The sequence below is a fragment of the Eurosta solidaginis genome, chromosome 4, assembly GCF_040869045.1.
Source record: "Eurosta solidaginis isolate ZX-2024a chromosome 4, ASM4086904v1, whole genome shotgun sequence".
NCBI lineage: Eukaryota > Metazoa > Arthropoda > Insecta > Diptera > Tephritidae > Eurosta > Eurosta solidaginis.
In genome coordinates this window covers 158164245-158187789 of record NC_090322.1, presented here as the reverse complement: position 1 = coordinate 158187789, position 23545 = coordinate 158164245, and the positions used below count along the sequence as shown (strand labels likewise).

Sequence of the window (23545 nt, the reverse complement as noted above, 5' to 3'; positions counted from 1 at the left end):
AGTGAGTTGATGATAATCATATTATTTCTCTAACCCTTCTTGACCACTCTATAGCCTTTGACTCTGTTAACCACACCGTACTCTGCAAGAAGCTGAAAAGTTTATTTAATTTCTCGAGTCATGCAACTTCACTTATTAGATCGTATCTTGGCGACAGGACTCAGGCGATTTGTTTAGACAGTAGAAAGTCTGACTTCCTACATGTTTTCAGAGGCGTCCCACAAGGCTCTATTCTGGGCCCTCTGCTATTTGTTCTGTACATCGATGACTTGCCAGATGTGCTTAAGTTTTGTAACGTCCATATTTATGCTGATGATGTGCAATTGTACCCATGTTGTCCCCGTGATGGTACCGCTTTGTGTGTAAATAATTTGTATTATGATTTGAATCAAATTGGTGTGTGGGCTTCTAAGAACAGCCTATGTCTTAACCCCAGAAGTCGAAATTCATCGTTATTAATAGAAAGCCGTTCTCTACTCATGCTTTGGACAACATAGTTATTGACAATTCTGTCATCGAATAAGTTGACGCTACAAAAAAACTAGGAGTAGTTTTTAATAAGACCTTAACATGGAAAGACCACATTTTTATCACGGTAGGAAATGTGTATGGAATGCTTCGTACACTGTGGCTAACTAAATACTTCACTCCTCTACATATTAGACGACTTCTAGCGAAAACGTACCTAATACCTACACTCCTTTATGGATGTGAGATTTACTTAAATTGTGACTATGTGTGTATGAATAATCTTAATGTTGCTTACAATAACACTGCTAGATATGTATTTGGGTTGAAAAGATTTGACCACGTTTTACATCACTCTGAAAGGTTGCTAAATATTTCTTTTCACAATCTTTTAAAACACTGACTATCCTTCACAAAATTATATATACAAAGGGACCTGATTATTTATATATTGGAGGTTTACGTTTCTCAATTCATCGAGATCTGTGCTTCTTCTCACGCACATAAAATACCGTTTTCTAACCTCTGGGCGGCAGTTCTTCGTTACTTCCATACGCCTTTGGAACGCTCTTCCCGCAAGACTTAGACAAATAGGAAATGATCGGCACTTCAAAAATGAGCTAACCACTTTTTACAATGATTTGTAAGCCGAAACTATTTTTGTATTCCTGCTAATGAAATTGTATTATCTCGCCATCTTGTTTCCTTTTTTCTTTTTCACTATTATCTAGTAATCATATTTGTATAAGTATTATTTTTACCTTTACTAATATTATTGTTGTATTATTTATTACTTGTTGTTAATTCTATTGTCATATTAATTCATTTTAAATTTTCGTTTACATTTTAAGATGCCATTTGTTTGTTTCCATTTCATTGTGACATGTTGTCGTACAAATTGACATTTATTTAAAAATAAATTTCAAAGCTGATTATGACGCCAGATTGTAACCCCAGCGGGCTAGGTGGGCATAATATACCCGCGGTAGGTATGCCTGTCGTAAGAGGCGACTAAAATACCAGATTCAAAGGGCTGTGTAGTGCAACACTTCAGATTGCCAGTGCAATATATTGCTTCTCAAAACGCAATTGTCAACCTCACCTATCCGCGGCGAATCCTGTTTCACTAACAGGCGAGGCTCTGGCGACCCCAAGCTCATCATGGAACTGGGGGGTAGGGAGGGAGGGAATGGCCTGAAGGTTTAATGTGGCCACATAAATCGTTCCCGAGATGGTCGGGCTAGCACCACAATGGTGCTGTGGTACCGGAGCGTACCAGATCTGTATCCGGCAAAGGACCATCACATCGATAACACTCCCCAAAGTCTTCGGGGAGCAACCTTATCGCTACAACAACAACCGCATACCAGATTGTATGCGCTAAGTGGAGTATAATCGTGCCAAGTGGTTGAAACCGCTTAGGTAATTGTCGACCTTATTGATAGTGTTGTAGTGTAGCATATTCAAAAATAAAGTACTATTGTGAACGAGCGAATGAAATGAACATCCGAATGTGCAGATAAACAAAAAGGACAAAATAACAGCGTGGCGGCAGGGTAACATACATACAAACAAACACACGCATTTCATGTTTTTTGATTTTGTAATTCTCTGGTTGAGTGTCAAAAACATACTGCGCTAGAAGTAGAAATGTCATAGCAGCTAAAAAAGTAGCAATTAGCTGATAAACTTCCACCATCTGTATGGTTTTGCCATAATGAAACTATTTAGCTAGTTGAAGCGTTTTTTTGAAGCTCAATTGCAAAAAAAAAAAAAAAAAATGTTCATTTAACAAAACTGTAAGTGACAGTTCTCAAGTCAAGTCTATACTAAGTATCAGTAATGGGCCCTTTAGTTTGATTCGCGCTGAAACCGCCAATTGACACATGTCAAGTTGTCAATTGGCAAGTAACGAGTGACAGCCGCTCGTTGACAAGAAATTCGCGCAAACGGGAATTTTTCACTCGTTTGCTAATTTTCCAATTGAATAAACGTGTTTCGGTGTCGTGTAAATTTATCTCGCCTTCTGATCACACCAGTGTTATATTTTCTTTATCGTTCATAGTAAATCCTTTTGACAAGAGATTTCTTCGTTTATTTAATTACAGATCACAAATTTGGTAAGTATATTAAACTGTAGGGTTTGTTTCGGAAGTACCACTATATAGCGGCAAAAAATCAAAGAAAAATTGTGGATGTATTTCACCACTATCATGCATTAATTGGAACAGTTACATAAATTGTTAAATTCAGCAAATAATTGCTTATCAATTAAACATTTTTAAAAGTTCGATTCTGCGAATACTTAATGAGCAAGGCCAGTTTTAAATACGTCAGTATGTATGATTGTGCTACTCGTTGACGCTGCCGGCCGGTTTCGTCTGTGCCTGCCCTCCCCCCCCCAACCCCCCCGCCCTTCCCTTTTTAACGTCATAGCTATTGTAGCCCAATGAATACCTATTATAACCACTTGGATGTATGTCTATCTTGTGTAAATACGTTTTTATTTTATGATGTAAATTATTTCAATTTCGTGTACTTACTAATGCCCAGTTTCTTCGCTTTTATGCTGATTCATTATTTGCGTGCTTGGTTGTTGTAATGGCAAATTTTGTAGAAAACCAGTATCTGGTATACATATACAAAAGAGCTGACGTTCGACCAACCTTTTGTCCTAATGTCTATAGGTACTGTGCGCTCAGAAAACTTTCAATGTGCATACTTTCACAACGCAATCAAGGTACTAGCGACCATCTCGGGAACAATTTAATATGTCCACATTGAACCTTTTGGCGGAGCACTGTTAACGCAACAACAAGGCTGCTGAATGGGCTATCGGCTACTGCTATCAGAAATCGGTTGGAAGACGTCCTTTCATTTTTTTTTTTTTTTCATAAACGGCTTATCCCAGCTCGAAACATTGAGTTTGGCTGCGACAGAGCGGGTTTCTCCATGTTCTGAAGTATGGCCTTTTCAATCATTCTATTAAGTGATCTTCCACTCTGTATTCGATATCTATGTATGTATATGATTTAAAAAAAAAAAACTAAGTGAACTACACGTTACATCTACAACCTGGCGCAAAACGTTATTCATTGCCCTTGAACAAAACCAGTTGCTATAACAATTCTAATTAAATAATCGTTTTCTTTTCTATTTCAATTTATTGCAGAAGATGCCTAAGCTACAAAAACCTGCACCGCACTTCAAGGGAACTGCTGTTGTTGGAGGCACATTCAAAGATATCGATTTAAATGATTACAAAGGAAAATACCTGGTACTCTTCTTCTACCCGTTGGACTTCACATTTGTTTGCCCAACTGAAATTATTGCTTTCTCTGACCGCGTCTCTGACTTCCGTAATATTGGCTGTGAGGTGATCGGTTGCTCTACGGACAGTCATTTCACACATCTGGCATGGATAAATACTCCACGTAAGCAAGGTGGTCTTGGCGATTTGTCTATACCACTGTTAGCTGATAAATCAATGAAAATCGCACGTGATTATGACGTATTAGATGAAGATAGTGGCATTCCATTCCGTGGCCTCTTCATCATTGACAAGGCACAGAATTTACGTCAAATCACTGTAAATGACTTACCTGTAGGTCGAAGTGTTGATGAAACTCTACGCTTGGTTCAAGCATTCCAATTTACCGACGAACATGGTGAAGTATGCCCAGCTAACTGGAAACCTGGTGAGAAAACCATGATTGCTGATCCCAAAAAAGCCAAGGAGTACTTTGCTCTTGCCAGTTAAATAACTCGCATCAACCTTTGATGCGGTATGTGTTTGCAACAAACATTTGCTCAAGAAAAATAAGTTATATACACGATAAGAAGATATTCAAACAGTTTGATATACATACATATTTTACATTACATATGCATTAATAGTATTATCGACTCTGGAAGTTGTTGAATTATAAAAAATATATACATTTAGGTATTTGTTTCGAATTAAAATTGAAAATCACAGAAATTAGCATTGCACAATTTAATGGAAAAAAATCCAACGTTCTTTCTAATGAGGCAAATTTTTTGTATGTGTATGCCAGTACTTTTAACAACAAATGTTTTTTAAACTTAGCTGAAAATTTTGAATTTGTAAATCGATCTAATTTGGTGTCCAGTTGTTAAGAAAAAACCAAGTACTGTCATCAACAACATCGGCCTGTTAATTCACAACATTAATACATAAGTACATACTAAGCATGTAATACCGCAACATTAAATAAAAAGGTTAAAAATGCATATATTATGGCTTAGTTATTTATTTACGACGTATTACGAAGTCCCGATTTGTGCTCAATCCACTTTAAAATGTAATACCTCCATATTTCAGGTTTTAAAACAACGCCTATTTAACCTTTTCTAAACTTCTTTTTATACTCAGCTGAGCAGAGCTCACAGAGTATATTAATTTTGTAATACGTAACGGTAATCCGTAACGGAATAAACTAAGCGAGATAGATATATACTTCTATATATCAAAATGATCTGGGCGAAAAGAGAAATTCACTTAGCCATGTCCGTCCGTAAACACGATAACTTGAGTAAATTTTGAGGTATCTTGATGAAATTTGGTATGTAAGTTCCTGGGCACTCATCTCAGATCGCTATTTAAAATGAACGAAATCGGATTATAACCACGCCCACTTTTTCGATATGGAAATTTTCGAAAAACAGAAAAAAGGCGATAATTCATTACCAAAGGCGGATAAAGCGATGAAACTTGGTTGGTGGGTTGACCTTATGACGCAGAATAGAAAATTAGTAAAATTTTGGACAATGGGCGTGGCTCCGCCCACTTTTAAAAGAAGGTAATTTAAAAGTTTTGCAAGATGTAATTTGGCAGCTGAGTATGTAATGTTCGGCTAGACCCGAACTTAGCCTTCCTTACTGGTTTTTTTTTTCATTCTATTTAAAACAAATGTACTGATCAATAAGCTAATGATTCGAGCTTATTATGTACACATTCATACACGTTTTACTTGCCCTATTGGTACATAAATTTACCGATAAATGCTCCTAGGTATTTATGTATGAATGTATGTATGTATTTAGCTTGAGTTGGGATTATAAATGTCGGTATTCGATAAGATTACTTATGAAAATTAAATAACTTACTACCGAAGTCGTTTTGTTATCTACCTAAGCTTACGCAAGTAAATGTACGAATACGCCCTACTATATATCTATATTCATACCGATCCTCCCGAAAATAAATTACTATTAAACCTGCAACAAGCCCGACATTCCCAGGAAAACGTCAGATTTGCAAGATCCTTAGGTCTGCTTTCGAAAATTATGCTAGACTAGAATCAGTCGGGTGGTAGATAAGTTAGATAGAGCTGGAACGGCTGAGGTGCAGGGCAGGTTTTTTCGGGGTATGAATTTATTAAACATAAAATACCTTCACTACCACATACATGATCTACATATTGAAGTTATGTTGCCTACCGGTATTTGAGTCCCCCTTCCCTTGTTGTTTTTGTTGTAGCGATAAGGTTACTCCCCGAAGGCTTTGGGGAGTGTTATCGATGTGATGGTCCTTTGCCGGATACAGATCCTGTACGCTCCGGTAAGACAGCACCATTGTGGTGCTAGCCCGACCATCTCGGGAACGCTTTATGTGGCCACATTAAACCTTCAGACCATTCCCTCCCTCCCTGCCCCCAAGTTCCATGAGGAGCTTGGTGCCGCCACAGCCTCGTCTGTTAGTGAAACACAGGATTCGCCGCTCGAAGGTGAGGTTGACAATTGGGTTGGAGAAGCTATATATTGCGCTACGGAGCCCCTTGAATCCCTTCCCTTCATATGCAGTCATTCACAGACGGTGCACAACAGGCTAAACCTATAACAAAAAAGCTACAGACATTCTACATGTAATGCAAAAAAAGCTTGCGTCGTGATTTGCCCGGCATACCAGCTGTTGCAAGTTCTTAAATTGTTTTTTAATTACATTCCTCATAACCAGTTATCTCTGAAAGTTGAATTGCTGCAAGAACCGCATCGTCTAAGAAAAACAACGCATTTCATTCCATTATTTTCAAAGAAAAAATTTAGGAAACCTATCGACCGTCACTAGTTCCATTTTATGTAAGTACAGGTGTAGGTACATACTCATGATTCAACACAAGTAGATACTAAAGCTTTAGAAATGTGACGAATTGAATCTACACATTCTAAAATTTAATTACAGAAATTGCGAAATAAAATTCATGCACGTTTATTTCACGAACACAAAGGCACGCGGGCAATTATGAGACCTACGCCTAGTTTTTCAGAGCCACTTTACTCTGACTTAAGCTGAGCTCAGTTCGTATATTCGATATACAATATGGAGCAAAAGTGAACACTTAAGAATCAATTTTGCAGGTTATGTCATACACAAAACGTAGTGTTATAATCATGGTTCAATTATCTATAGTTGAACCATGGTTATAATATGACAGAAATCAACCAGGTTATTAGCATTGCCATTGTTTTTGGAGCAAAAATTAATTAATAAATAAAAACAACAACAAATGCATTTAACACAATTCGTCTTTAAGTAAGGATAGGTATAGTGTTCACTTTTGCACTCATTAAAATTTTTTGCACTTGGATAAAGTAGAAGCGGCGTTAAATACCGTTATTAGGTATTTTACTAAGATAGGGGGTTTACTTGATATTTGCTTTTCCAGCTATAATCAGTTTGTCCTAGTTCGCTGTGAAAAGTGGAAATATTAACCTTTATTTACAAAATGAAGCCGCGTAACAACAAAATGATTGCGGAGGTAGAAAAGCTGCTTCAACTAGGCAAGTCTACACGGGTAGTTGCAAAGCAACCTAAACTCTCCCAACCACAAGTGATGAAAGTGAAGAAATTTAAAAATTTGGCCACTCAGTATTGCAAAAAGGCCGATCAAAGAAGATAAAGAGTAGCGAAGCGAAGCTTCTGGCACGTTCCTTAATGACCGGGAAAGCAAAAACAATAAAAGAGGCAGCGCAAAGTATTAATTGTGAAGCCAGTGTGTGGACTGCCCGGCGTGCGCTTAAAGGAGTTGGTTGTTTTCCTGCAAAAAATGCCCAAGAAGCCTAAGCTTTCAGCAAAAAACCTATAAGCTCGCATAGCGTTTGCAGCACGTCATAATAATTGGACTATTAATGAGTGGAGACGCATTCATCTGACCATAGAACGGTAGGAAGCTGTCACAGAAAAACGCACTTTCATAAACTTTAAAAAAGGAAAGTGGGACGAATACAAATCCTTTACAGACAACCGCTTTGCTGGCCTCCCTATCCCGACTGATTCCCGCCAAGGGGAGCGTGCTTTCCGCAAGGTCATTGTATCCGCCTCGGCTCGCTTCATTCCCTCCGGTAGAATCCCCGAAATTCGGCCCCACTTTCCGGTGGAGGCCGCAAATTTAGCGAGAGAACGTGACCTTATAAGACAGCTCGATCCGGGCGACCCCCAAATAAGGGATATAAACCAACGCATCAGATTGTTTGTGGATGAACACAAGCGGGCGAAAAGGGAGGAGCACCTAAGCGGTTGTAACCTCTCTGCCGGTGTAGGTAAACTTTGGTCCACCGTAAAGTCCCTATCGAATTCGTCTAGGCACAATTACAAAGTTCCCATCGCCTTTGGCGATAAAGTGCTGTCGGACTCGAAAAAATGCGCGAGCATTCTATGGTCGACAAAGATAGACGGAGGGCCAACAGACACGCACATAAACATAAATTCAGCGCGTCACCAATTACCATCACCGCCAAAGAGGTTGAGGATGCCATCGGTCATGCTCAACCATCCAAAGCAGTGGGCCCAGACGACATAGCCATGCCGATGCTTAAAACCCTATAGAAAGAGGGTTTCAAATATTTAACACATGTCTTCAAACTGTCTCTTTCCACCTTTGTCATTCCCGAATAATGGAAAATGGCCAACGTGGTCCCGCTACTAAATCCTGGGAAACCAGCTAACATAGATTAGATTATTTATTTATTACGGCCAGAAGCTTAATTCGTAAATTTGAAAATATTACAGTTTTTTATCTTATAGCTAGGGTTTTACAATATCCATATAATTTTGTTTTAAATACTGTTATTTGGTTGCAACTTTTTATATCCATAGGCAGATCATTGTAACTTTTCATACCCTTGTAGAAAATGTTCTGTTGATCAATTTCAGTTCTAAAAAACGGCAATTTGAATTTATGTTTGCTCCTCGTGTTTATGTTATGAGTTTGCTCAACTAATGCTATATTTTTATTTAAATACTCAGGTACATTTCCATGTTTGATATTAAATATGAATTTCATGGAGTGGAAAAAAATCTTTTGTTTCACACTTAACCAGTCTAAAGTCTTCAACATGTCAGCCGTTCGTATATCTCTAGGTTTCTGAAGAATAAATCTCATGCATCAATTTTGAAGCTTTTGGAGCGTGTCTACTTCTTTATCCGATATTATGAAAAGAATGGACGGGCAGTACACGAAGTGCGGTTCTATAACTGTTTTATATAAGATTATTTTGTACTTTTTCTGAATGAGTCATATCGCCCGATATCTCTCCTATCGCCAGTAGCCAAGACGAGTGAAGCCATTTTACTGCCCCATTTCAAGGCAAATTTGCCACTAGCCTCTTATCAGCATAACTTCAGAAAACTCCATAGAACCCCCACCGCGCTAAATGCCAATTAGCACCCATATAAATTGCCGTTCAAATCAAAACCCCCACCATAGAACAGTAATCGTTGCGCTAGACCTATCAAAAGCTTTTGATACGGTCAACCATGGCACGTTACTGCAAGACCTGGAAGGGTCTACCCTTCCCCCATGTCTTAAAAGGTGGACCGCAAATTATCTGGGTGGTCGGCAGACATCGGTGCAATTTAGAAACGAAACATCAAAACCAAGAAGAATTAACCAAGGGGTGCCACAAAGTGGTGTTCTATCCCCACTTTTGTCTAATTTCTACATATCTAAGTTTCCTACGCCGATGACTGCACAATAATGGCCACAGGCCCAGGTCCACAGATCGATGAGCTTTGCTACATAATAAACGGCTACCTCCCTAAATTCTCCAGTTTTTTCGCCTCTCGAAACCTGGCATTATCACCGACCAGATCCTCCGCGACCTTATTTACAACATGGACGTCCCATATGTCGACCATTTTGGACACCCACGTCGATGGCACTACGCTACCGACTGTCCTACACCCCAAAATCTTGGGTGTGACGTTTGATTAGGATCTACAATTTGGTGAGCATGCAGCCGCAAATGTACCGAAAATCCAGAGCCCTAATAAAATCGCCAAATCCCTTGCTGGCAGTACTTGGGGAAGAGATAAACGCTCATTACCACATACAAAGCAATTGGCCAGCCGATTGCATGCTACGCGTCCCCTATATGGTCGCCAAGCCTAAATACCGCTCACTGTAAGAAGCTACAGGCCTGCGAAAACTCTGCTCTCAGAACCGTCACGGGCTGTCTTCTTATGTTCCCAGAAGACCATCTATATAATAAGGCGATAATACTCCCCATCAGGGAGAGAAATAAGATGCTAACCAAACAGTTCCTGTTGAATACCCAGAAACCTGGGCATCCCAACAGACATCTGATTGATGAGCCAACACCGCCTAGGGGCTTAAGGAGTTATCTCCGTAAGCATTATGAGAAAATACGGCACCTGAGAACTTAGCCGTATGAAGCAAAAAAACACAAGCAGGTCCCCAGTGAACTCCACAAACAGGCGTCGGACCTTTATGCCAGGAATTGACCGGTGATTCCAGTACTCAAAGAACAGTACCCAAAACTTGCGGAAGAGGAACGCATACTCCCCAGGGAAACGCGAGTCACTCTAGCTCAACTTCGTTCGGGATATTGTAACCCCCCCTCCCCCGGCCATTGTTGATACAGCAAGTTCCTTGGACTACCGTTAGAGAATATTGATGACAATTTGTGATCGGTCGCACCTATTAGGTGGGGCGAAGCACTGCTACAACTACAACAACAACAACACCAACAACAACACAACAACAACAGAGATGTTAGCGAATCAAATAGTCGACACGACGTCGACCATTCTGTACCATAAACAGGCACCCGTACATATGTGTTGGAAATAATTGTCATAGCTCGCCAGACATTTCCATCGTCAGCGCAGGACTTTCAACTGCGTTGACAGCCGTGGCTGACCAGCACTTGCCATATTCGTCTGCCAGAACGATTAACAGAATTCATCACACCCGACTGTTGTTCGAGAAGAGGAACGAGCTTTTCGGTCATGGAATTCGAGTCGATTCGCTTTATTTCCCCGGAAATCCGGCAAACTGTTTTAACGCGAGGCCGCAACCTGACGAGATAACGTGATCTTGTTAAGACAGCAAAACCCTGGCGAACCTTAAACCATGTTAAACTTGCATATCAGACAGGTTGTAGAGAAACACTTGCGATATGGGAGGACCATTTAAAGAACTGCAACCTCTGTTGGTGTTGCGTTAGCCATGATCAACCGTAATGTCCCTCTCAAATCTGACGAAACACAATAACAAAATATCTATCGGCTTTGGTGCGAGCGTTTTTTGCAAGCAATCCTCGACATTAGTTATTCCATTTAGTTTCCGGTGGATAAATATTTTCTTAATTTACCCCTCTATATTCAACATGATAATAAAAGATCTTAGATCTTATTGTACTAGTACTATTTTTGCAATAAATGAAATGAATTAGTAGTCACGGGGAAGTTCAACACCTGCACGCATTTCATCATTGCTTGCTGAGAGCGAATCATGACGTACTCTTGGTGCATGACTTTGTGCTACGCATTATACGTTCATGTAATGTATTGAGATCTCTACGTTAGGTATTATATTCGCTTACGTCATATTATTATAACAACGGGATCTGTTTTCGTGAAACTTCTACATGCAAGTCAACAAAAGGAGCCTCCGCTCTTCATCTGCAAAAGATATTTTGAAATATGTTACATACTAAGACAAATGTTAGCAAACAATTCTGAAGAGTTGTTCGAGTTTATTAAAAACACACTTTTGTCGCTTACAGTCCCCGAAACTTAACACAACTTCCATCCTTTTTTTAAATCCTTTATTCTTTTTCCCGCACATTTACTGCAGTTCTTTTAGTGACTTTTTTTATCATATTTTTGTAAAAAATAACTAACATATTGTAACGTCGGCTGCAATATACAGTCACGAAAGTAAAATAAATCAGACGTTTCACTTAGAAAAAGAATCCAAGAATTTTGCCTCCCAAATGTTTTCTTCTAGCCTCCTCATGATCCATAATACCACCAGAGGTTGTGAGCACAACATAACCAAATTGACGTGAAGGTAACAGGTTGTTCGTCCATTTTTCTATGTCATTGATTGGCACATCAAATCGCGGCGATACGACACCACATTTGTTTAAGCGACCAGTCAAATTAACTACAATTTTGCCAGACCGATGATCGTCCACAATTTCGAACTCACCAATATAACCGTGCTTCATCATGACTGTGAGGAATTTTATAATTACTTTAGAGCAGGGACGCAGGAGAACCTGACGTTTACCACGCTTCTCGGCATTGTTAATGCACTTAAGGGCATCAGCCAATACGTTCATTCGCACCATGGCTGAAAGGTAAAAGAAAAAACATATTTTTAATATCATCGCAAATAACACCAATTTGTTTCACAAACATGCCAAGTGCTATAGACATATTCGTAACTTGACTAGTAGAAACTTAAAGTTCGCGCTTGATATTTTATTTGAGCGCCAAAAGTTTAGTGAAAGCATCTAGTCCCCTTCGCTAATACAATTATAAATACTGGCAGATTATAAATCGCCGGACCATTTCTTTTAACTAAGCTGACGGTCAGCGACAAGGCAACCAGAGCTGTATGAAAATAATATTATAGTTTACTATTTATAAAAGCTGTTTATTAAATCCTTCGTTTCACCAAGTATTTAATGTAAGCAGCAAATCTGCACCGCGAACAAGCATCCATGCAGATCAAAGAGTTTGTGAAAGTCACAGATCTGCGCATACGTTTTATACCAAACATTCGACAAATTAGTGTTTTACTTTGATGAATGCCGCTATCGGATGCAAAAAAATACTATCCAAAATGACCTTTTTTACTCCAAGAAACAGGTACTTTCAATCCCGCTTTTCATTCATTATCGGCAGCATTATTTTATGAGTAAATTTCTTACGCCAAGACATAAACAATATACCACGTACAAATATGCCAACGAATCAACAAAGGAGTTTACTTCCGGAAAAATAACCATTTTATTCATAACAGCACTCTTTCCCACAAAACTTGGCTTAGTTTTCATTGATTTGAAGCGAGTTTTCACTAAGATTACCTAGGATTTATTTTGTTGAATTTTATGACAAATTCACCCGAACGCGAACGTATTGAAAAAGAGGAAGTACATAGCTCTCAAGTTGGTACTTCTGGTTTTTGACAGCTGTCAATGAGTTTTCGGGCTGCCACATAAGTATTTCGTTAATCCATCACTTGGAAATCAAATTCCACTATGCTGTCAAGCAATAGCCAAAATTTTCATTGGGCAGATATGAAATAAATTGAAAGGTTGTCCTTTGCCGCCGTTGACAGCCAGTTTTAACGTGTGGTTTGAGTACAGCCTTGGCGCATACAGTTTGTGGAACAAAAAACGTACAGTTCCACGTTTCTTAACTGTGACTCCTATCATGCCTTAATCTACAATTAATTTTTAATAGATAATCTGCACCTTTACATATGTGCCATGCCTGGGAACTAGTTTCTTTACTATCAAGGCCCCTATTATGAGCATTATTCGATCTTCGCTGGCTATCGAACATCGAATTTGAAATTGGTATTATGACACCTCATCTCTGTTCTAATTTTCAAGCGAATAGAAATTTGTTGTCGACGCTGTATCGAATAGAAAAAGAATTGTTTAAAATGTAAGTTTTTTTATATTTATGTTCTACTTTTTTACTACCTAGTAGTATTTGAATTAATTTTATATAGGTCTAAAGTCGTGAGTACAAAACAACAGCTTGAAAGGCTGGTTTCACTTATGGAACAAAATCCCCCTATAGCAAAAGGAACTTGCACATTATAAAAATGAAACTTTTCTTGATGCAGCTCAGCCTCCTCGTAACTGAATTTTATTAATCTTTCACAAATAAAATTTTCCAATACACTCAACACCTCTGATATTACCACAGATACAGACGGTTTGCCAAGTCCGATTGCATTTTCGTTTTCAATGCTCAGTGGCTGGGATCCCTGAGCACAAAATCGGAGATCTGTTGCTAATTTTAGAATATTAGGAATAGACTTGGCTCTTGTGCATTGCTGCAGCAGTTCATCTGTAGTGGACAACAAGTCCATGAACTATTCTTTGGGCAGTCTGAAGTTTTGAATAAATCTAAAATCAAAACTTATAATTTCAACAATTTAACAACTTATTTAGAAAGTTACACTTACATGGTGGAATTCATTTCCAAAGGGTTTCAAGCATCTCTCACCCGTCTTCTACTTCTGGCTAGCTCCAGTAAGCTTTCCTCTTCATCTGACGAATCATCAAACCACAATTTCGTCGTAGTCATACTTTTATTTTTAATATTTGCATTTAATAACTAGTTCTGCTTTTGTTTATTTATTTTATTTTATTTGACAGAGTATTGGAAATCTGCTATTGTGAACTTTTGAATTTATCGAAATATGCCAACGAATCAACAATATTTGCATTTAATAACTAGTTCTGCTTTTGTTTATTTATTTTATTTTATTTGACAGAGTATTGGAAATGTGCTGTTGTGAACTTTTGAATTTATCGAAATTCACAATAACGCTTGCCTTCATCGAACGCGCGTCATAATACCGAATAAAAATTCGTTCGATCAGCTCTTTCGACCACAGTCGAAGATCGAATTATCTCATTATAGGGGCCAAATTTTCACGTTTCTCTTTTATTTTGGGCTACCAATTTCAGATTATACCATAGACGTGGAACTTTTTCTATGAAAAAAGGTCTTACCTCTTAAACTTTTTCTTAATTACCGATTATCTAGAGGGAAAATTTATATGGGAAATCTAGTTAGATAATTAACGATTAGGAGTTAAGTATGAAAATGAAGATAGTCTCGGTAAATGTAAACTTGGTCTTACGCTTTACTCATGGTCTCACTGGTATTTAGTTACACGTGGAATTTAAAGCGAAGCTAAAATTTGAGAATTTTGTAACAAATGAAGCGCTTTTTAAAACAAGTATAAGCATATCGTTTTATGTCAATCATGCCCTAGACAAGGGATGGACAAAGGAATCACCTTGAAGCCGGAGATATCGTTAGCTTATGGCACTGTCTACTACACTTCGCTTCGTTCCCGTGTATATTTGACACTAGTTATAACAGCTATTAGCGGTCAAAAGTTGAAAGTTTTAATGTGGTTGTTGTAATAGCGATGATTCTGTTGTACACATTTATTCAGAAATATGTAATAGTATTAAGGCATGGCCTAAGGTCGACAATGCATAAACATGTTCGGTGCAAAAATATTATCGATCCCACTACCAGTTTCGGAGCCAGAGTCATTTTTCTCTTGTTTTGTTGATTTTCCGACAGGGTGGATAAATGATGTATATTGGAACAATTTTCCGTCAGCCCTTGTCAAATTTGGTTTTGAGACAAACCGGTTTCGGCGTTGTGCCATCATCAGTGTCGATTTTCGTTCTGATCTGTTGTTGACGTTTGTCCTGTATTTATAGTTCGTAGGTACATGAGCAGGTATTGTCAAAATTAATGCTTGTGTATATTTAGTTATGTGTATGTGTTGTGTGTTCATTCAGAACCGAGGGTGGTTTACTAATCGATTTGTGTGGCTGACTGGGGTAGGTAAAAATCCGTAATTTTAGTCGTTTGACCTTCTTTGTGGGTTTTTTGTTTTGGTGTAATTGTTTTGTGTTTATTTGTTGCTGTATGTTTGTCTGTTGTACCCACGGTTTAATTATACAAGGTTACCCATGTAGCAAAATGTCACCCTGTACTTTTCACCTTCTTCCAAACTCCCACATTGCTCCTAAAATTTAAGGTGTTACTTCTTTTTAAACTCCTTTCAGAAAATTGAACAACAATTTTAAAAACGTATTTGAAGTTTAACTTTAAGAAAAAGGCATGGTATAAATATTACAAGGTAAAACCGGTGAGAGCCGAAATGACGTTTAAAAAAATTTTTAAATTCTCACTGCTCTCACAATTTTATTTTTTTTATTTTGGTTTTGTTTTCATGACAGAAATGTAACAAACTGTAATATATTTGGTAATTGTGAACATAAGTGTTTTGCGCGGATATAGTTTTGATCTCCAAACCGTTGTTGGACCCACCCAAGATAATTTTTTATAAGCGCGGCCAAAGGCAGCCAATGCATAAAGGTGTTATTCGCAAAAATACTATAGATCCACCCTCGGTTTCGGAGCACTCTGGGATAATTTTTCGGTTTTTCGTTAATAATGTTTTTGACAATCTAAAATTTTTATTTTCCGCCTTCGGATTATTGTTGTCGCGGTCAATACGAGTCTTTTGACATCTCTCTCGGTATTTTGCCTTCTAACATTAATATTGTTACGAATATAACAAAACTAAGGAGTGCTGTCGTCTCTAAGCCGATGCTAATCAGTGACGTGAATGCACATCAATAATCAATCATTATATAATGAAAACATACCTAACGAAGTAACTTAAAAATGTAAATAACATCGAGCGCGAAGGAATGTCGAAAACACAATAGGTAAGAGCGAGAAAGCGAGTCACACGTACACTATTTTGAGAGAGCGCATGCGTTACCTTTTGCCCGACAGCAATGTAAAAGTCATTAAGACGATAATTGGTGACCAAGTTATTGGTAACGATTAAGTAATCGATTAGGTAACGGGAGGGATATTTCCACCATACAAAGACTCAATAATAGTATACAAAGACTAATAATAGAAACGAACCTCATGAGAAAGTTTGCTGATCGCTCGTAAGGGCATTCTTTCCCGAAGTCGTGAATCCACTCCATAGCGGCAGTCACGTAAACCGCGGATGAAGCAAAAGGGTAAGGTAAAGGGGCTTAGGTTAATCTCGCGGTATATACGCCTGTTGTAAGATGCCACTAAAATCCAGAGACGTGGAAGGTTCGACGTATGACGTAGTCATACAATATCCTTCTCGAGATAATCGCGCTGGTACCTAAATTATGCGAATTTCCGGTATACTCCGCATATCCCGCAAAAGCTAGGACTCTAGAATATGAGGACCCCAAAGGTGATGTAGTTGACCCTTCTAGCAATTCGACAAACGTTTTTTGACCAACTCCGGGTTGTTCAGGGACGCAGCTCTTTCTAATATCTCTCCCTCTTAATATTTACATCGACAACCCACCAACCAGACTCCCTCCACTATTCTGAACAAAGATATGATCGGCACTGTTTAGGACATTCGTCGTTCACTCCAGCGTTCGGGTGTGTTTTTTAGAAGCATCCCGACATCGATGCTGCTGAGATACTATTTTCGCGACTGTGTATTCTCCCCTTCTCTAGAGTTGTTTCAGACTTTTGGGCGATTCGTTGATTTCACCAAACCCTGGCAGCCCACCTCTATTGTTTCATAAGGCTTCTCTTCGAATGGCGGGCGGGATTGGAAGTCGATTTCGACACCGCCTTAAAAACATTTGGACCATTCACGTGCTTATCAGGTTATATGCTTATGGGGTTATATTTATTACACTACTAAAAACACAATATACACAAGCCAGAACTACCGTGCTAGACAGAGCTGACGGAAACTCCAACACATTAACATCACTAATACACTCGCATAAATTTTTCCTTTTATTCGTATGGAAAACCATGGTATGTATGTGTATGCATACACGTATACAGATGTCTAGTTTCAGATGTCAGGTTTGTAATGTCGCCTCTAAAGCCCCCATTACTGATACTTAGCATAGACTTGACTTGACTTGGCGTAAACTTGGCAACTTAGCCACAATTATACTCCACTTGGCGCATACAATCTGGCATCATAATCAGCGGTGAAATTTATTTTTAAATAAATGTCAATTTGTATGACAAAATGTCAAAATGAAATGGAAACAAACAAATGGCATCTCAAAATGTAAACGTCACTTAGAGCTTACATAGAAAATCAAAATTCAACAGACTTCTAAGTCAAGTTAAGTGTTGATAAGTTTTGAGTAATCACTAACATGCAATGTTCATTTAACAGAACTGTAAGTGACAGTTCTCAAACCAAGTCAAGTCTATGCTAAGTATCAGTAATGGGCCCTTTACAACCTGATAGAAACTTTGCTTTTACGCCCTGATGTAAATTTCAATCAGCCATATCTGTCAATTGATGCCTCAAATGACTGACAGCTGTCTAGCAGGGTAGCCAATGGACCAATTATTTTTCTAGTTGTACACATACTAACACGCCAAACTTCATGAGTACTTGGTATTCACGACTTTTTTCCTAGAGTCTACCCTGCTAGACAGCTATCAGTCATTTGAGGCATCAATTGACTGATGGAAATTTACATCACAGCGTAAAGCAAAGTTTCTATCAGGTTGCTAGAAGCGACATAACAAACCTGATGTAAACATCTTGTATACGTGTATGCATACACATACACACCATGGGTTTCCATGGGAATACAAAGAAAAATTTATGCGAGTGTATTAGTGATGTCTAAAATTCTGTTAATGTGTTGGAGTTTACGTCAGCTCTGTCTAGCAGGGAAGCTTTTGCACAAAACATAAATTTACATGCAATAACTTATGAACTTGACTTGTTTAAAGGCTCCATTACTGATACTTAGCATAGACTTGACTTGGCTTGTGAACTGTCACTTACAGTTCTGTTAAATGAACATTGCATGTTACTGATTACTCAAAACTTAACTTGACTTAGAAGTTTGTTGAATTTTGGTTTTTTTATTTAAGTTCTAAGTGACGTTTACATTTTGAGATGCCATTTGTTTGTTTCCATTTCATTTTGACATTTTGTCATACAAATTGACATTTATTTAAAAATAAATTTCACCGCTAATTATGATGCCAGATTTTATGCGCCAAGTGGAGTATAATCGTGGCTAAGTTGCCAAGTTTACGCCAAGTCAAGTCAAGTCTATGCTAAGTATCAGTAATGGGGGCTTTAGGGAGTTAAAATGCCTAAAGCAAGTTGCGTATATGCCAAAAAACATGGGCAAATGAAGGCTTCAAGCTATTCCATGTCCCAAGAAATGAAATGAAAAAAAAAAAAAACAATTTGCAGCGAATTTTGCGGTTTTAATTTAAGAGCTGGTACGAAATTGTGTATATTACATTTTTCAGCCGATGACTTTATAAATTTTGTTAATTTTAGCGAGGCGAAATTATCAGACGCAACCCTTCCAGTGGCAATAGAAGTCAGCACAAACAGAGTACTTTCATTATTAATTGTACACGGTTTTTCTTATTTTATTTTTGGGGGTTAGGTCGTATCTTTACAGTCGGGTCTCAAACTTGGAAGAGGAACTACTGGATTATAATAAGAGGCTCGTGAAGCTAGAAATTCTACAAGAAAAGTTGGCGTCAATTTTTACCAATAATCAAATCCGTAAAATTGAGAATCCATCAAAAATGTACATTGAACATGGCAAGATATATCGCCCGCAATAGCATTGTATACTGCGGGATCCAGAGCCTACACGAATTTGTATAAAATGGGATTCCCTCTTCCATGCGATTCGACAATAAGCAGATGGCTACAAAAGCTTAAGTTTGAGGATGGTATAATTAAATATTCAATAAGAATGTTAAAAAGTTCAAGCGATGTTCCAATTCCGGATAGGCTATGTGTGCTTAGCTTTGACGAAATGAAAGTAGAATCGGTATACGAGTATGACAACTTCGCAGACTCTATACGTGAGCCATGCCGATATGTCCAACTGGCGAATGTGCGCGGTCTTAAAGCTTCGTGGAAACAGCCTATATTTTTTGCATACGATTTTCCGATGACTAAAGAAATCCTAGACCTTATCATTATAAAATTGCAAGAAGTAGGATACCCTGTTGTAGCAATGGTGTCAGACTTGGGCCCCAGTAACCAAACTCTAAGGAAGGAGTTAGGTATATCACACGGCATACTAGTCAAATGAATTTACATTTTTTATTTAATGTAATATTTCTTATTTAAAGAACGCGAGTTTGAATCGAGCTCAAGGCCTAACAATATCTATCTTATCATTATTATTGTTATAATATATTTTTTCTTAATTGAAAAAATTTTAAATTAGAATAGAAGAAAGAAAAAATTTAGACAACTGCCAAAGCTCGTTGTATAGATCCATTTCGGGAACTGCTAAATTCCTTCATCGGCAACGTTCAGGCGCCGCTGCTATAACCATTCAGCCATCACAGCGGTTTTTTTTGGTCTTCATTATTCCTATTTCAATTCTGGTTCTTGCCAATTGATATTCACAGCACTGCGACATCTGTTGCAGAATAGTTGTGAAAATTGGACTTTGTTTATGGCGATGATGCCATAATCTCATATTTCATTGACACTTTTTCCCCATGCTCTGGGATGTATTAACAATTTTTGTTGTTGTTATATCGGCCTACTGATTTGTAAGATCGCGAGTTTGAATCGAGCTCAAGGCTTAACAATAATTATTTTATCATTATTATTGTTATAATATACCGCTGTGATGGCTGAATGGTTATAGCAGCGGCGCCTAAACGTTGCCGATGAAGGAATTTAGTAGTTCCCGAAATGGATCTATACAACGAGCTTTGGCAGTTGTCTAAATTTTTCTTTCTTCTATTCTAATTAAAAATTTTTTCAATTAAGAAAAAATATATTATAACAATAATAATGATAACATAATTATTGTTAGGCCTTGAGCTCGATTCAGACTCGCGATCTTACAAATCAGTAGGCCGATATAACAACAACAAAAGTTGTTAATACATCCCAGAGCACGGGGAAAAAGTGTCAATGAAATATGACACTATGGCATCATCGCCATAAACAAAGTCCAATTTTCACAACTATTCTGCAACAGATGTCGCAGTGCTGTGAATATGAATTGTCAAGAACCAGAATTGAAGTAGGAATAATGGAGACAAACAAGAAACCGTTGTGATGGCTGAATGGTTATAGCAGCGGCGCCTAAACGTTGCCGATGAAGAAATTTAGCAGTTCCCGAAATGGATCTATACAATGAGATTAGGCAGTTGTCTAAATTTTTTCTTTCTTCTATTCTAATTAAAAATTTTTTCAATTAAGAAAAAATATATTATAACAATAATAATGATAAAATAATTATTGTTAGACCTTGAGCTCGATTCAAACTCGCGATCTTACAAATCAGTAGGCCGATATAACAACAACAAAAATTGTTATTTAAAGAACGTTGTTGGTTTCAAAACCCTGCGATGGAAGGCAAAATTTATATGTTCGCAGATGCTCCACATTTGTTAAAATTGGTGCGAAATCACTTCTTAAATGACACGCCTGCCGCCTAAAGTAATTGCGCAGCTCATGACGTATACAAGCGCATCAGATTTGTCAATCGTGCACAAATTAAAAGAAAAACATTTAACGGTACATCATGCTGGCAGGCAAAAGGTCAAATTCGCTGCACAACTCTTTTCGCATAGCGTAGCTAGTGCTATCCGAAGATGTCATTCATTAGGTTTGGAGATTTATTATGCTTTGAAAACAGCGGGATTAGTCGAGATCGTCAACGACTGGTATGATCTCTTCAACACTAAATTCTACACCTTTCAATTAATTGCAAATAAAAAGCCTTTCGGAATGGCGTTAAATGAGTAATTGCAAACATTAGAGCGAATGGATGTGTGCATGCAGCAAACTCTAGCCTATAGACATAAAGCCTTTTCAGAACCCCATACTTATAAACAACAATTCCCTCAGACAGTTGCATCAGTTTGTTCAGGATGAATACGGCTTTGAATATATTCTAACTGACCGACTTAATCAGGATATCATTGAAAATTTTTTCGGCGCGATGCGTGCCAAAGGTGGTCTTCATTACGAACCAAGCCCAATGCAGTTCAGGTATCGACTGCGAAAATATTTATTGGGTAAATTTAATGTTTATAGGCACACAAATACAAATTATCTATATAACTAATTATAATTTCTTTCCTTAGCTCGTAACACGGAAATTCTCGCAGCTCGCGGAAACGTGGAACTTGATGAAACCGAGTGGATCTCAATGGATGAATTGTCGGTTGAAGATATAACCACTCTCCTTCCTGGAGAAGAGATTGCTTTTCAAGACTCCATATTCTCCCCGCCGAATGGGAATGGAATGGGAAGCCCCACATCAGCAATTCTTATGGAAGTGTTCATGCAAAATCTGGAAGAAAAGTACATACAGGAGCTGAAGTCCAAATTAGGCGTGTAATTTTATGCTAGATACGTGGATGACATAATATGCGTTTTATAACTACTAATAACGAAGGGCTTGTACTGGAGTACCTCAACAAGCAGCACGGAAATATAAAATTTACAATGGAAACCGAAAAAGACGGAGGAATTAACTATTTAGACCTCACAATAAATATTGATAAAGAAGCCAAAAGATTTAACTATGACATATATAGAAAGCCAACGGCCACCGACACAATGATACATAATACCTCAAATCACCCCCAATATCATACAAATTCAGCATTAAGGCACTTGGTACATAGACTTGAAAGAACACTTCTTACACAAGAGGCATATAAGAGAGAGCTTGAGGTCATATATAATATCGCTGCAAACAACGGGTATAAAAAGCACTAGTAGATAAGCTCAGAAGGAGAAATGGAGAACCAAAAAGAAATAATGAAAAGGAAAATAATATTTGGACGGCTATGACATATACTGGAAAAGCAACATATAAGTTGGCAAACTTCTTTAAAAAATACAATATTAACACAGTATTCAAAACATCGAACACTCTAGGGCGAAAACTAAGAACTAACACAGAGGATCGGTTTAGCAGCCATAGCGTATACATGCTGAACTGTGGATGCCAGCATAGTTACATAGAACAAACAGGAGGGCAAATAAGAACGAGGTTCAGAGAACATATTAGAGATTACAACAAAAAAAATACGGAATCCAAACATTATACCAGAATCTAACTTCGCGAATTACATGGTCGAGCGTAAATGTTCCCCAGCAAACATCAATAAAACAGGGTTCTTCACATACAAGCAAAACGCCGACGTCTCAACGTACTCGAAAACATGGAAATCTACAAACAGAAAACATTCGACGGTAGAATAATAAACGAACAGATAAACACAATTTCTGACGCAATATTCGAGCCTTTAAAACTTGTTTACAAGAAACGAAGTAATCACACAGGTACAACAGGCAAACACACAACAACAAATAAACACAAAACAATTAACACACCAGAACAAAAAACACACAAAGAAGGTCAAACGACTAAAATTACAGATTTTTACCTAACGCAGTCAGCCACACAAATCGATTAGTAAACCACCCTCGGTTCTGAATGAACACACAGCACATACACATAACTAAATTTACACAAGCATAAATTTTGACAATACCTGCTCATGTGCCTACGAACTATAAATACAGGACAAACGATAACAACAGATCAGAACGAAAATCGACACTGATGATGGAACAACGCTGAAACCGGTTTTTCTCAAAACCAAATTTGACAAGGGATGACGAACAATTGTTCCAATATACGTCAGTCATTTTTCTGTTAATATATCTTTTGATAGAGCCAGTTTTTTCCGCCTTGAGATTAATAATACGTTTGGACGTGAAGAAGTCGATCGCTGTTCCAGCCCTTTATCTATTTTCACTGCTTATGTACGCACATACTTCGACACTCTACGTAATTACATTCAACCAGTATTATGAGGCAATTTATTGTTAAATATCATAAAGTCGATTCCTGTAAATTGGCCGTAAGCTAGCTAGGTTGCACCCTGTGAAACGAAAGTTTCCGGTTTGTATAATCTGTACTCATGAATGGCCCTGTGTTACGTTGGTTG

General features: G+C 38.0%; 2 protein-coding genes and 1 long non-coding RNA gene across 6 annotated transcripts; 2 read left to right on the top strand and 1 right to left on the bottom strand.

Moving 5' to 3' along the window:
• Nucleotides 1-2421: 2421 nt before the first annotated feature.
• Prx2 (Peroxiredoxin 2) lies at nt 2422-4722 on the top strand. 4 transcript variants are annotated; one of them, XM_067783523.1, is made up of 2 exons: nt 2422-2588; nt 3641-4722. In XM_067783523.1, the coding sequence occupies exon 2, from the start codon at nt 3644-3646 to the stop codon at nt 4226-4228; it is 585 nt and encodes a 194-aa protein (XP_067639624.1). In that variant the 5' UTR covers nt 2422-2588; nt 3641-3643; the 3' UTR covers nt 4229-4722. The 4 variants fall into 4 exon arrangements, with proteins under 4 accessions (XP_067639624.1, XP_067639626.1, XP_067639623.1 ...); XM_067783525.1 differs by lacking the exon at nt 2422-2588 and adding an exon at nt 3208-3326; XM_067783522.1 differs by lacking the exon at nt 2422-2588 and adding an exon at nt 3281-3430.
• Nucleotides 4723-11545: 6823 nt separating this feature from the next.
• LOC137250540 (small ribosomal subunit protein uS8A) lies at nt 11546-12959 on the bottom strand. Its single transcript, XM_067783521.1, has 2 exons — nt 12832-12959; nt 11546-12092 (listed from the first exon to the last, which is right to left on the bottom strand). Exon 2 carries the CDS (start codon nt 12088-12090, stop codon nt 11698-11700), a length of 393 nt encoding a protein of 130 aa, XP_067639622.1. The 5' UTR covers nt 12091-12092; nt 12832-12959; the 3' UTR covers nt 11546-11697.
• Nucleotides 12960-18696: 5737 nt separating this feature from the next.
• On the top strand, nt 18697-23329 carry LOC137248277 (uncharacterized). Its single transcript, XR_010952143.1, has 3 exons — nt 18697-18805; nt 18867-18924; nt 21665-23329. It is a non-coding gene; the product is annotated as an uncharacterized lncRNA (long non-coding RNA).
• Nucleotides 23330-23545: the final 216 nt, after the last annotated feature.